At 44.5% G+C, this 14,790-nt stretch overlaps 2 protein-coding genes across 2 annotated transcripts in view; both read left to right on the top strand.

Annotated features, from left to right (window-relative positions):
- Positions 1-2,298, top strand: part of COG5 (component of oligomeric golgi complex 5) — a 312,215-nt gene extending 309,917 nt beyond the window's left edge. The window contains exon 23 of the mRNA XM_081957959.1: positions 684-2,298. The gene's annotated coding sequence lies outside the window, so the exon portion shown is untranslated. The remainder of the gene's footprint in view (positions 1-683) is intronic.
- A 2,352-nt stretch (positions 2,299-4,650) lies between these two features.
- SYPL1 (synaptophysin like 1) overlaps positions 4,651-14,790 on the top strand; it is a gene marked incomplete at its 3' end in the record, with an annotated part of 12,635 nt that continues 2,495 nt past the window's right edge. The window contains exons 1-5 of the mRNA XM_081957129.1: positions 4,651-4,871; positions 8,957-9,075; positions 11,495-11,699; positions 13,569-13,757; positions 14,744-14,787. Coding sequence (XP_081813255.1) covers positions 4,803-4,871; positions 8,957-9,075; positions 11,495-11,699; positions 13,569-13,757; positions 14,744-14,787 — 626 coding nt within the window. The 5' untranslated portion in view covers positions 4,651-4,802. The remainder of the gene's footprint in view (positions 4,872-8,956; positions 9,076-11,494; positions 11,700-13,568; positions 13,758-14,743; positions 14,788-14,790) is intronic.

Below are 14,790 nucleotides of genomic sequence, written 5' to 3'. Positions count from 1 at the left end.
TATTTTAATGTTATGCTCTGAAATACATTCAATTGCCAGATTTATTAGGGCGATTATGCCCAATTTTAATCATTTTCTTTTTGTTTGATAAGGTTTTGGATATTGTGTGTGCTTAAGATCAGGATGGATGTATTGTTACTTAATTAATTTCCTTAGCAGTGGGTTGCGGGCCCAGAAAATAAATAGACTTAAATAAACACACAGGTAGTCCTCTGTGTACGACCACAAATTGAGTCCCAACATTTCTGTTGCTAAGCGAGACACCTGTGACGTGAGCTTTGCCCCATTTTACAACCTTTCTTGCTATAGCTGTTAAGTGAATCTGGCTTCCCCATTGACTTTTGCTTGCAAGAAGGTCGCAACAGGAGATCATGTGTCGCCGGGAGACTGCGGCCGTTATAAGTATGAGTCAGTTGCCAAGCGTCTGAATTTTGATCACATGATCACAAGGATGCTGCAACGGTCATAAGTGGGGAAAACAATCATAAGTCACTTTTTTTTCGGTGCTGTCGTCACTTGACTGCCTGCATCTCTTACCATCTCTATCGCCATCCATCCATCCATCTATCTATATCTTCTGTGTCTGTCTATTGTCTGTCTGTCTGTATATATATATTTGTGATAAGGAGGAGAGCCTGTGGCTTAGTGGCTAACACATCTGCCTAATATGTAATACAGCCCAGGTTCGAATCCCAGTAAGGGTATGGCTAGCTGATGAGAGCTAAATAGCTTGAAATAGATCTATACTAGTCTCCCTTTATTTATTTATCAGCACAAATACAACACACACACACACACACACATATATATATGTTGTATTTGTGCTGATAAATAAAGGGAGACTAACACAAATATGTATGTATTTGTGTTACAACCCCTGGTATGCCCAAATATGGGAGGGAACTCACTACTCTCCCTTTCTGTCCTTCGGCTCATTACAGAGGACCATCCAGGCAGAAAACCATATTTTTATTTTTAATGTTGCCTTTTTATATTTGTGTTGTATTTGTGCTGATAAATAAATAAAAACAAATACAACACACACAGACACACATATCTATCTCCTCTAATCTATCTATCATATCTCTATCTATATCTATCTATCTATCTCTATCATCAGTCAATCTACGGTATCTCATCTATATATTTATCTCATCCATCCATCATATCCTATCCTATCTATCTCTATTTTCTGTGACTATCATCTCTCTGTCTATGGTATCTCATCTATCTATATCTATCTCTATAATCTGTCTATCTACGGTATCTCAACCATATATCTATCCTCTTATCTATCTCATCCATCCATCCTATCCTATCTATCTCTATCTCTATCTTCTGTGTCTATCATCTCTCTGTCTATCTATAGTATCTCATTTGAGCAAGGGGTTGAACTAGAAGACCTCCAAGGTCCCTTCCAACTGTTATTGTTTTTTTAGATGTCTACCTACCCACCTATATCTTCTGTGTCTGCCTATCATCTGTCTATCTCGTATCTATCTATCTACTACAAAATTTTATTTTATCCTCCCAACTCAAAATATTGCATAGTTTTGTCTAAAGCCCATCTCAACGGCTCTTCTTTTTTTACTATTTTCTGGAGCATAACTGGCAGTTATTACAATCTTTATGGATCATACACATCCACCAAAACCCAGCAAAAAAAAACATTTCACCCTGTCCGATAAACACCTTCATCGCCCTGTACGTATTCGCATTCCCCAATCACCCTCCATATGTACTCCATTCAGGAAATCCTCAACTTACGGCCGCAACTGAGCTCCCAAATTTTTGTTGATAAGCAAGGTAGTTCTTAAGTGAGTTTTGCCTCATTTTATGATCTTGGCACGGTTGTTAAGTGAACCACTGCATTTCAGTTAGTAACATGGTTCTTAAGTCAGCCTGGCTTCCCCATTGACTTTGCTCTCCGAACGTCACAAAACCCTGAACACATGACCCCAGGATCCTGCAACCGTCATAAATACGAGACCTTCCAAATTTTAAACGTGTAACCACGGGGATGCCACAATGGTTAATAAGTGTCAGCAGTCATAAGTTACTTTTTTTCAGAGTCCTTGTAACTTTGGTGACTAAACAAATGGTTGTAAGCCATGGATCACTCCCGTACTCTCAAAACTTTTAACATTTCTGTATTCAGCTTTGGAAACACAATGAATTTTCTTCATGTATATTTGGAATTTATATAATCGTGTGTATGTGTGTATCTGTTTAAATTAAATGAAATATACTTAGTTGTAGGGGTGTGAAGGCCCAGAATAAAAATAAATAAATATTTTGGAGGAAATAAGTGTTTTGTCCTCTGCCTCTCCCTCTTTTTAAGTGAGTTTTCTATCTCTTGAGGGGAACAATTCCCAGGAATTTCTCTATCCATTCAATGCTATTAATCTCCCAGTACCAAATTTAATGTGAAATTCTCTAGGTCAGGGGTGTCAAACTCAAGGCCCAGGGGCCGGATCTGGCCCACAGGATGCTTAGATCTCGCCCAGGGGCCCACAGAACAGCAAAGAACCAGCCCGCGGTGCTTCTGTCAGCAGAAAGGGAGCTCGGGAGGACCACACACGGCCAAAAACAGAGTTTGGAAGCCCATTTTCACTGACAGAGGGTTGCAGGAGGCAGTGACGTGCGGTGAGGTTAATGGCTGGTGAGGCTGGTGACGTCATCAGGAAGGCGAGGAATGGGACCACGTGTGCTGGAGGCACACATTTCTGCCTCCGCCCTCCGCAGCTCCCGAGCGCGCACGGACGGAGGTAGGCAGAATGGCGTCGAGGCAGTCCGGCGGGCAAGCGACCGAGGATCAGGCTGCCTTGCTCGCTCTTTCGTCCGCCCGGATCGCCTCGGTGTCGCTGTGTCTACCTCCGTCCGTGCGCGCCTGGGACCTGCGGAGGGCGGAGGCAGAAATGTCGGTGTTTCCGGATGACGTGATCCGGGAGCGCCGACATTTCTGCCTCCGCCCTCCGCAGCTCCCGGGTGCGCACGGACGGATGTATAATATTATTATATATATATATATATATATATGTATGTATGTATGTATGTATGTATGTATGTATGTATGTATGCATGCATGCATACATACATACAGTATATAATATTATATACTATTATTTCATGAAGAGAGGTGAGGCTCTGACCGCACGTCCCTGGCAGGAGGCCATCGCAGCCAAAACTGGAGCATGGGAGTCCATTTTCTCTGGCAGAGGGTTGCAGGAGGCCGTCGCAGCCAAAAGCAGAGCTCGGGAGTCCGTTTTTGCTGGCAGAGCGCTTGAGCCTACAGGTACCCCAACACAAGTGATGTTGAGCTGACCATACCCACTCCGGCCCCCAAGGTCAAACACAATCCTGATCCAGCCCTTAATGACCTCGAGTTTGACACCCCTGCTCTAGGACCATGTTTCTCAACCTTGGTTGACTTCAATTCTCCAAATTCCTCAGCCATTAAGGCTGGTAATGGTGGCTGGGGAATTCTGGGAGTTGAAGTCCACACACCTTCCAGTTGCCAAGGTTAAGCAACATGGACCTAGAGTTGCCGGGTTCCCCCCTCTCTCCCATCCACCCCCTACCCAGCCAGACCACCAAGTCTCAAAAGCTGGAGAACACTGCAGTATAGAATGAAAAATGAAATTATTATCTGCCATTGGACTACTTCTGATTACGTGATGACCACTTAAGGTAGAACACTTCCTTGGCTTCCTTCTTACCGATGTATTTTTAGCCATCGCTCTATGGGGTCACTTGGTTATTTTTGGCAAGAAAAGGAAACACCAAGTGAGAAAGGCCTATTTATAGCATCCTGCTTGTCTTGGGTACTTGAGTTTTTAATTTAAAAAGAAAAAGACACTGTTTCATTGACCAAATAGAGCCCGTTGTAACTCTACAACAGGCTTCTGAATTGTCCTGAAATAACTGGAGATTAGATAACTAGCAACAAGATGGGTTAAAAAAAAAAGCACCTTTTCAGCTATTTCCTTAGCCAAGAAATCTATCATTAACAGCCTTTGTGCTAATAGTTTCAGCATTTAATGGGTTGGTTCAGGGGTGAGCCCACCTGCGGCTCTGGAACAGACGTTGCCTTCAGAATAACAGATAACAAATAACAGAATTACAGAGTTGGAAGGGACCTTGGAGGTTGTCTAGTCCAACCCCCTGCTCAGGCAAGAAACCCTATACCATTCCAGACAAGGGCTTGTTCAATCTCTTCTTTTAAAAAAAACACCTCCATTCACAACTTCTGGTGGCAAGTTGTTCCACTGGTGAATTGTCCTAACGTCAGGAAATTTCTCCTTCATTCCAGGTTGGACCTTTGGGAGTTTCATCACTGGAAGCTTTTGAGAAGAGACTGGGCTGCCATCCGTCAGAACATGGTGTAGACACGGTCTTCTGCTTGGGGGTGGGGGAGATTACCTACAAGGACCCTTCCAACTCTGTTATTCTGTATATCCCACTGATCCCCTAGGCAGGCAGGGGGTTGGACTAGAAGACCTCCAAGGTCCCTTCCAACTCTACTATTGTAGTGTATTGTATTGTATTGTATCTTCTCCCAGCCCATTGTGAGATAACAGTTGGGAAAAGGAGGAGAATGCATCCTATTGGCTGAGGGATGTGGGCGGAGCCCAAGGCAGCAGGTTCTATAGGACCAAAGAGGTCCACCTTCTCCTCCAGAGAAGAACAGAGACCTTGGAGACAAGGCTGAGTTGAAGTGCCATCTTCTTGATCCCACCATCTCTTTGGTCTGATCTCTCTTCTTCTTCCTCCTCCTCCTCCTCCTCCTCCTCTTGCAGAACATGAGTGATTTTCACCTGGACCTTGGTCCCCTCAAAGAGCCTCTAGGTTTCATCAAACTTCTTGAGTGGGTGAGTTGGTTTGAGAAGGAGCTCATGCATGGCTTCTCTTGAGGATGTCTTCTGCAAACTCTGGGTGGGTGGGTGTGAATATGCGCCCCAAAGCTCTTATTTGCACGACGTCCTGATCCTCAAAAACCTAACAACTGTAATTTAGGGTCTTGCAAACTTTCCTCCTTTGGGTAAATTTGGATTAATTCAATTTTAATGTGGAATAAATGGTGGTAGAGATGAGTAGTTTCTCTCTTGCAAAGCTTTAGTAGAATAGGATACCAAAGTTTTTCTAGGCCGAAAAGGCTGTGAGGCCTGCATTTCTTTTTCTTTCTCTGCTCCAGAAATGCTTATGGTAGTTTCAGCTTTCTTTTTCCTAGGCCACAGTTTAACTGAGTTTATTACTATTTCCCCCCTGTCTGGTCTATAAAATCTTTATATTTATTCTCTTCCAAGAGAATCCACGTGAATAGACATGGCTCTTAATTCGAAATGTTAAATGGTAGGGAAAATTGCCCCTTTCTTTGTATGTATGTTATAGTGACTCAGGGGCTAAGATGCTGAATTTGTCGATCAGAAAAGTTGGCAGTTTGGCAGTTCGAATCCCTAGTGCCGCGTAGTGGAGTGAGCTCCCATTACTTGTCCCAGCTTCTGCCAACCTAGCAGTTTCGAAAGTATTGTAAGATTCCAGCAGTTTCCCCCAGCCACTGAAATGCCCAAGAGAGTGGAGACTACAGGCGAGGCTTGCAAAAAGTATCAGCTTTTAATTATGGCCATAGCAAAAGCTGAGTGACAAAACTATATCCAAACATGCAAACAAAATTCATTTAAGGAATAGCCACCCCCTGCAGGAGTGGCTCAGAGTATTATATTCATTTTAGGCAGGTAGAAACAAAGTTTATCCAATCAGAGAGAAAGAGTCGTTATCAACGTGATCTTTAAAGCGTCCTTTTGTTCAAGCTCCTGTCTCTATCTACATTATCAATGGAGTATTCCTATAGCCTTGTGCAGTAGATGGCAGCCCCCCTTTGCCAAGATGTTTTTTTTGGCAGAAGGCCTTAAGGATTTATGAGCCAGGAAAACTCCCTAGTTTGGTTCCTTTATCTATGGGACCTGATATTCCCATGTAACAATTTCTTCTATGTTTTCAAGAATGTGCCTAGCTTTGAAGCTTTGAAGCCAAGAATAGAAGCGAGATGCAGCAGAGAGATCATATTTGCAGTAATGCCATCCAGTGTTAAGGTTACAATTTTGCTAGGCTAGAAAACAACTCATTTCTGACGGTATACAATAATATAAGCAGAAGCTAACAACAAAGCTTAATTCTTAATAAATGATTTCTAGCAGTATTTTCATATCAGAAGCAAACAGCAAATATTGGTTTAATCAGTAACAATTATATAGTAACATAAGCAATTCATAAGAAAAGCAAATAGCCAATATTGATTCATATAATCCTTCAGCATGTAAAAATGCAAGTAGAAAAATAAGAACCACCTTTGGTGGGAAGATAACAGCGTTCTGTGCGCCTTTGGCGTTGAGTCATGCCGGCCACATGACCACGGAGACGTCTTCGGACAGCGCTGGCTCTTCGGCTTTGAAACGGAGATCAGTACCGCCCCCTAGAGTCGAGAACGACTAGCACATATGTGCGAGGGGAACCTTTACGTTTTATGTATGTAAAATTTCTCTTTCTGTTGTGCTGCTAGTACTCCAGGCAGCTTACAACAACGGTAGAAAGGAAGACAAGTTTAAACAATAACAGTCGCAAAAGAAATAGAATTAAACAATGAAAAAAAAAAGAATTGAGAATAGATTAGATTAGATTAGATTTATTAGATTTATAGACCGCCCCCTCTCCCCGAAGGGACTCGGGGAGAATGGTAGGATAATAAAAGACGAAAGAGGAAGGAGCAAAGGGGAAGAAGGAGATTTGCTGTCAACCTAGTAGTTACCTCCAGTGTGGAATCCCTCCTAATCTAACTCTAAACGGTTGTGTAGGAATGTCTTGGTATTTGTAAAAGCTTAAAGCTTAGAACCTGGTTTCAGCTGCAAGCTGTGTTAAAATTGCTGCATCGCACTGCACAACTTTTTCGTATTTTATGGCTGGCAAATGTTTCTGACAAAAACTACATCCTGAGATCTTATTTGATTGCCTATAAACTGGGATCCTGCATCACGATAGGCTGTGGTGTGTTGCAGCCCCTGATAAACCATAAATAATGGTTTGTGTAGCCCACAGCTTGGTACATGCATCAGGTTAAGTCATAGCCTCACCAACTCACAATGTAGCATAATCTGTTGCACAAATTTAGCGCAGACCAAATGTTATTGTAATTTTAATTCTAAACAAAATGGCTCATGTGAGAAATCATTTGACATTAAAATGGAATCCAATCATCTGCGAAATCCAGATTAATCATTAAAACCCCAGCAAAATATCTGACATCTTGCAAAAAAACATACATTCAATACTATTCTTGTTCCTGATTTCTACACCCTAAAGGGCATTTTTAATCAAATGGGGCTGAGTTTACATTACATTTTAATCCATTAACACTCATTAGGTCCAGTCATTTTGCATAACTGTGTTTCAACCATGGTTTATATGCAAAGTACAACTGGATGGCTTGGTACCACCAGCTGAACTATGGACCATGGTGTCTAGGTTTACACAAGTTGCTAAATCCGTGATGCGAACCTATGGCACCCGTGGCCGAAGTGGCACGCACATCCATGTCGCACTGGCTTGTGAGCCATTGCCCCAGCTCAGGCCAACCGCGTATGCGCCTCCTCCCGGTCAACTGATATTCAGGTCTCTGCGCAGGGGACAGGTCACATGTGGGAGATGTGCATGCATGCGGGTGGGGGTTGCACACACATGCATGGGGGGGTCGTATGGGGGTGTCGTGTGCGCATGCACAGGGGGCAGGTCGTGCATTCATAGCATTATGGGTAGCTTGTATTTGGTCCCAGGAAGCTGCAGGGAGGCATACTAGGCCCAGTGTGTGTGTGTGGGTGTCATACACACATGTGGGGTGGGGGGTTGTGTGTATATGTGCAGGGGGGGGCAGGGGGCTGGGCAGTGTTGGGTTCCGGACTCCTTCCAACCGGTACGGTTGGAACAGGCCCGAGGGCGTCCACATGGAGCATCACGCAGGCACTGTATGTGCCATGTGCCATGCGCAGAAGCACCACAGACTTAAAAGACCGGTAAGGAGCTCGGGCGGGCAGGTGGGCCCCCTGTGGAGCACCGTACCGGAATGGTATCAGCTGCTCTGGGCAGGCTCTGGTATGCCCGTACCGCCTGCAACCCACCACTGGCATGGGGGTGCATGTGTCATGCATGCATTGCATTATGGGTGCGAGCGCGCACGAGTGTTTTCAGCATGTGACAACAAAAAAGTTAGCCATCACTGTGCTAAATCAAAGCCCAGCAAAAGGAATTATTGTGTAATAAATTGTGGAAATCTAGTCCCTCTTACAGGGAGTCTTTGACCTACGACCACAATGGAGGCCAACATTTATGTTGCTAAGCGAGACATTTGTTAAGTGAGCTTTTGCCCCGTTTTTATGACTTTTCTTGCCCCGTTTGTTAAGTGAATCACTTCAGTTGTTAAATTAGTCACCTGGTTGCTAAGCAAATCTGGCTTCCCCATTGACTTGGCAGAAGGTCGCAAAAAGGGGTCACGCCACCCCGGGACCCTGCAACTGTCATAAATATGAGTCAGTTGCCAAGCCTCCAAAGGTAAATCACGCCACCAATAATCGTAAGTGTGAGAAACGGCCATAAACCACTTTGGCGCCGTTGCAACTTTGAACGGTCCTTAAACGAACTGTTATAATTCAAAGGCTACCTGGGTTATCTTACCTCTTCGTCCTGAGCTGGTTTTTGTAAGGCTAAAGATTTCTTGTTCATGCACCCCAATTGGTGCTTGTGGGGATCTTTTTTTTTAACCCCACAAAGCTGACTTTTAATGTCATTTCTTGAGCCTTCAAATTAAACAAAAGGCAACCGGGAGTTTGATCAGCGGATCGTTCTTTGCGGTTATCCTCTTGTCTTGGCGAATTAAATGCTAGAATCCGGGTGTTATGTTTCCCGACAGCTCTTTGCGGTATTTGCGTTCGCTTCTTGTGGAGGATACAAAGGTGTCACCACACTTCTGGTTTCCTGTCACGGCGTGGTGAATAAAACAATAACCGCCTCCTTCAGTTATCCTTTCAGGTGAGTTCCTGGGGCATTTCGTCTGGGTGGATCCCCTCAGGGTAGGGATTTTGGAACCGGGTTTTTTCATTATGGTCTGTCACTCCTCTGAAAATCTGATTTTATTTTATTTTTTGTCTGTCTGTCTGTCTGTCTGTCTGTCTGTCTGTCTGTCTGTCTGTCTGTCTGTCTGTCTGTCTGTCTGTCTGTCTATCTATCTATCTATCTATCTATCTATCAATCTATCTATCTATCTATCTATCTATCTGTTATCTCTCTCCCTATGTCTCTTTCTCTCTCTGTGTGTGTCTGTCTGTCTGTCATCTGTATATCTGTCTGTCTATATCTATATCTCTATCTATCTATCTATCTATCTATCTATCTATCTATCTATCTATCTATCTATCTATCATCTCTCTCCCTATGTCTTTCTTTCTATCTCTGTCTGTCTGTCTGTCTGTCTGTCTGTCTATCTATCCATCCTTCCATCCATCCATCCATCCATATCTCTCTCTCTCTCTCTCTCTCTCTCTCTCTCTCTCTCTCTCTCTCTCTCTATCTATCTATCTATCCCTCTCTCTCATCTATCTACCTATCTACCTATCATCTATATTTATATCTCTGCCTGCCTGCCTCTCTGCCTCTCTCTCTCTCTCTCTCTCATCTATATTTATCTCTATATCTCTGCCTGCCTGCTTATCTGCCCCCCCCTCTATCTACTGATCATCTACTGTATTTTTCAGGGTATAAGACACATCAACATTTTGAGGCAAATTAAAAAAAAAAGTTTTTGCACTCTGCAGACCTCCCCAAAATGGCCCATTTCTCCCTCATTTCTGCCCTCCCCAGCCCCCAGGAGCTCTCTGAAAGCCTCCTAAAGGCTATGCACAGCCATTTTGGCGAAGGGGGCAGGGTTTCGGGAGGCAAAAAATGCTGTATTTGGTGTATGAGATGCACCCAGATTTTCAGCCTCTTTTTTGAGGGGAAAAGGTGCGTCTTATACTCTGAAAAAACCATCTCTCTCTCTCTCTCTTTCTTATCTATTTATCTATCTATCTATCTATCTATCTATCTATCTATCTATCTATCTATCTATCTATCTTATCTATCTATCTATCTTATCTATCTATCTTATCTATCTTATCTATCTTATCTATCTATCTTATCTATCTATCTTATCTATCTATCTATCTATCTATCTATCTATCTATCTATCTATCTTATCTATCTTATCTATCTTATCTATCTATCTATCTTATCTATCTATCTATCTATCTATCTATCTATCTATCTATCTATCTATCTATCTATCTATCTATCACTATATTTATCTCTGTATTTCTGTCTGTCTGACTGACTGCCTGACTGACTGCCTACTTTCCTACCTGCCTCTCTCTTTCTCTCTCTTTCTCCATAAAAACAGACACTAATTGTATTACAAAGTAAATAACATATATGCTTAAATGCCGTTAAGAAATATAGGCAATCCTCAATTTATGACCGCAGTTGTGGCCAATTTTTTTCTGTTGCTAAGTCAGCTAGTGAGTTTTACCCCATTTTATGACTTTCCTTGCCACAGTTGCTAAATGAATCATTGCAGCATAACATGGTCATTAAGAGGAATATGGCTTCCCTCTTGACTTTGCTCATCAGAAGGTCACAAAAGGGGATCCCGGGTCACTGCAAACATTATAAATGTGAGTCAGTTGCCAAGCATCTGAATTTTGATCCAGTGACCAAAATCTGTGATTTGATCTGTGAAGGTCATAAGTGTGAAAAATGGCCATAAGTCCCTTTTTCAGTGCTGTTGTAACTTCAAATGGTCAGTAAATGAATGGTTCTACAACACACACACACACACACACACACACACACCCTTGCGGGGTTGAGTCGGAGCAACTGAGTAGAGCTGAGTATTTACTGGCCGGATGCCCTTCCTATCCCCAGTGCAGAGTTCGTAGCTGATATTTACTCATTGATAAATCTGTATTTTTTAATACAGGTAGTCCTTGGCTTACAACTATTCATTTAGTGACCATTTGAAGTCACAACTAAAAAAGCGACTTATGGCTGGTTTTCACACAACCGTTGCAGCATCCCCAAAGTCACGTGATCAAAATTAAGATGCTTGGCAACTGGCATGTACTTATGACAGTTGCGGTGTCCCAGAGTCATGCGAATCCCCATTTGTGACCTTCCAAGCTGCTTTCTGACCAGCAAAATCAATGGGGAAGCCAGATCTGCGTAATGCCCAGATGATTCACTTAATAACTCCAGTGGTTTGTTTAACAACGGGGGCCGGAAGATCATAAAATGGGGCGCAGTTCCCCAGGCAACTATCTTGCTTACCAACAAGGATGTTGGGCTCAATTTTATAATCATAGAGACGAGTAGACAATTTGGATACTTCTCGGACGTTCTCCAACTTCTGTTTGTGCAGGTTGAACACAGTTGTATTCACTTCGCCAGATCCCACCCGATGCAATGGCACCTGGACAGATATCTACCTTGTGGGCAACTTCTCCTCCTCGGCCCAGTTTTTCGTCACCTTTGGAGTCCTGATCTTCTTCTACTGCATGATGGCCCTGGTGTTTTACCTTGGCTACATGCACGCCTATCGGAATGGTAGCAATTTCCCAATGATCGTAAGTCGCTAAGATTCAGTTGTTGTTGTAGTTAGTTGTGAAGTCCGACCCATCGCGACCCCATGGACAACGTTCCTCCAGGCCTTCCTGTCCTCCACCATCCTCTGGAGTCCATTGAAGCTCACGCCGACTGCTTTGGTGACTCCATCCAGCCACCTCCTTCTCTGCTGTCCCCTTCTTCTTTTGCCCTCTGTCTTTCCCAGCAGGAGGCTCTTCTCCAGGGAGTCCTTCCTTCTCATTAGTTGCCCAAAGTCTTTCGAGTTTCCTCTTCAGGATCTGGCCTTCTAAGGAGGAGTCTGGGTTGATGTCCTCCTTGATGTGATCCAGGGTTGGATCACCTTGCAGTCCATGGGACTCACAGGAGTCTTCTCCAGCACCAGAGTTCAAGGGCCTCCATTCTTTGATTCAGGTTGGATAATAAAAAAGACATTAACAGATTGACAGTGTGGGAAGGGACTTTATAGGTCATCTAGTCCAACCTCCTGTCCAAGCAGGAGACCCTATACCATTTCTGACAAATGGCACTCCAATCTCTTCTTGAAAGCCTCCACAGTACAAATATCTACGGAGGTTCTCAGTCCATCCAGGTCATGGTTGTCCCAAAGGTGCTTTTTGTAAGAGGCAACTGGACTTTCTGTTTTTTCTTTGAAAACATTTCACTTCTCATCCTAGAAGTTTCTTCAGCTCTGACCGGATGGTGGGGAACAGAAAGATTTATACTCCTTGCAGAAAGCTGGACATTTGCATCCTTTTGGAGAGTCGTTGAGGCCACTTGGAGGTTTGTCTGGGTCATCAGATGTTCTCAAAGACCCTCTAAAAAGGATGCAAATGGCCAGCTGTCTTCAAGGAGTATAAATCCTTCCATTCCTCACCATCCAGTCAGAGCTGAAGAAGCTTCTTAAGATGAGAAGCAAAACGTCTTCAAAGAAAAACCAGAAAGTCCAGTGGCCTCATGAAAAAAGCACTTTTGGGATATTACAGGCAGTTTTCGACGTAAAACAGTTCATTTAGTGACCGAAGTTACCATTGTAGCATTGTCACGTGATTTCCATTGAGATATTTGACAACAGATTCATATTTATGACAGTTGCAGTGTCCCGGGGGGTCAATGGATCTCTTTTTGTGACCACCTTGATGAGCCAACAGATTCATTTCACCCGCGCGTTACTAAACAAACAGTGACTGCAGTGATCCCCTTAACAATTGTGGCAAGCGAGGTTGTAAAATGGAGCAAAATTCACTTAACGAATGCCTCGCGCTTAACAACGGAAATCTTGGGTTCAGTTTAGGTCGTAAGCCGAGGACTACCCGGACTGTATACGTCATATCCCTGTGATGGCAAACCTATGGCCCGCGTGCCACAGGTGGCATGCGGAGTCCTCTCTGGGAACGCGAGCCGTCACTCAGCTCAGCTCCATAGCAGATGGGCGCATGCGCCTTCTGCTGGCCAGCTGATTTTCGGGTCTCTGTCACGCATGGGGAGACGTGCACATGTGGGGGGGAGGTTGTGTGCGCATGTGTGTGTGTGTGTAGGGGGTCACATGCACATTCACGGAAGGGTGGAGGAAACATGGAGGGGTGCATTGTCTCTCCCCCGGACCCCATGTTTGGTCCCAGGAGGCTTCAGGGAGGCCTGCTAGGCCCCAAAAGGGGCGCGGGGAGTGCGTATGCATGGGGGGGGTGCGTGCATGCGCAGAGGACGGCGCATTGCATTATGGGTGTGGGCACACGTGTGCTTACGATTTCAGCACGCGGGGAGAAAAAGGTTAGTCAACCATCATAGCCAGTGGCTAGTTCTTTCGGTTCTGTAATCTGCAGCTTGGATCAAAACAAACAAACCTTTATTAACTTCATTCTCTTGGCTTCCAGGATTACGTTTTCACCCTCTGCGCTGCCTTCCTGTGGCTAGTCAGCACGGCTGCCTGGGCCAAAGCTCTCGTGGATATCAAAATATCGACCGGTTACCGCATTGTGGAAGAAATACCGGTGTGCCAAATGGAAGGCTCCTCCTGTGTATTTGCTTCTGTTACCAGCATGGGAAGTTTGAATGTGTCTGTGGTATGTACAGCATGTCAAGTATGGTCTCACGGGGGTGGGTGGGGGGGGTGGGGGGTGTAAATCTTGTTTTGACAGAGGAGAATATTTATCGCTCAGGGTTGAAATGAGAGGCTCCTTGGTGCTCTCTCGGCTTGGTGGTTTTCTTGCAGACGTTTCATTACCATAGTAGGTAACATCGTCAGTGCTAGAAGGGAATTCTGTAGAGAGGAAGAGGAAAAGAAGGAGAAAGAGGAAGGACTGGGGTTCCCAGCAGGGATGGGCTTCACAAATTTCAGTAACGGGTTCTCTGCCCAGTTGCTGGGTTGGCGGGGCCTTGTAGTTGGCCTCCTGCACAATTGGGGGGGGGGGTTGCCCTCCCTGGCTCCGGAGGCTTTCCTCAAGTCTCTGGGAGGGCGAAAACAGCCTCCCCAGGCTCCGGAGGCCCTCTGAAGGTCAGAAATGGGCCCGTTCCTGGCCTTCCCAAACTTCCGGTAGCCCGTTTTTCGCCGAGCCTCTATGCGGGCCCTGCACTTACTTGCATCCAAACGGGCCGTGTAGCCTGTTCCCAGTGTACACATGCGCAGAGCGCAGAGTTGCCAGACGAAGAGAAGAGCTAAAGAACAGGGGTCGAGAGTAAGGCCACAGGTGGACAATGAAGGGCCCCTCCCAGAGGAAATAAAAGAGGAGTGAAAGGGGAGTGGAGTTTGCAGGAGACCATTAGTTCGCTTAATTGGTTCGTGACTCTCTGAGACTCCTTGCCAGGTTTTGCAGATATCGGCCTGGCAGCTTTCCAAGCCAGATAAGGACTGTGACTGTAAATCCTCCCTTGAAAGACTTTGCTGGATGTGAATGAGCAGAATTCACAGTATATTAATAAAAGGGTTTTTTTTGTCGAGACTAGGAGTTTGTTTCGTGCTCTTGGGAAGCCTCGGTCCCCTTAAAAACTGTGTAAAGTATGCATTGATTCAATTACAACACCAAACTAATTAAGACCTCTGTTCCTGTAGGTTTTTGGCTTGGTGAATATGATTCTGTGGGGTGGAAACGCTTGGTT

Source organism: Natrix helvetica (assembly GCF_964273705.1).
Source record: "Natrix helvetica genome assembly, chromosome: 6".
In the NCBI taxonomy this organism is placed as follows: Eukaryota; Metazoa; Chordata; class Lepidosauria; order Squamata; family Natricidae; genus Natrix; species Natrix helvetica.
The sequence above is the reverse complement of the archived record's forward strand: the minus strand, read 5'-3'. Positions and strand labels throughout refer to the sequence as shown.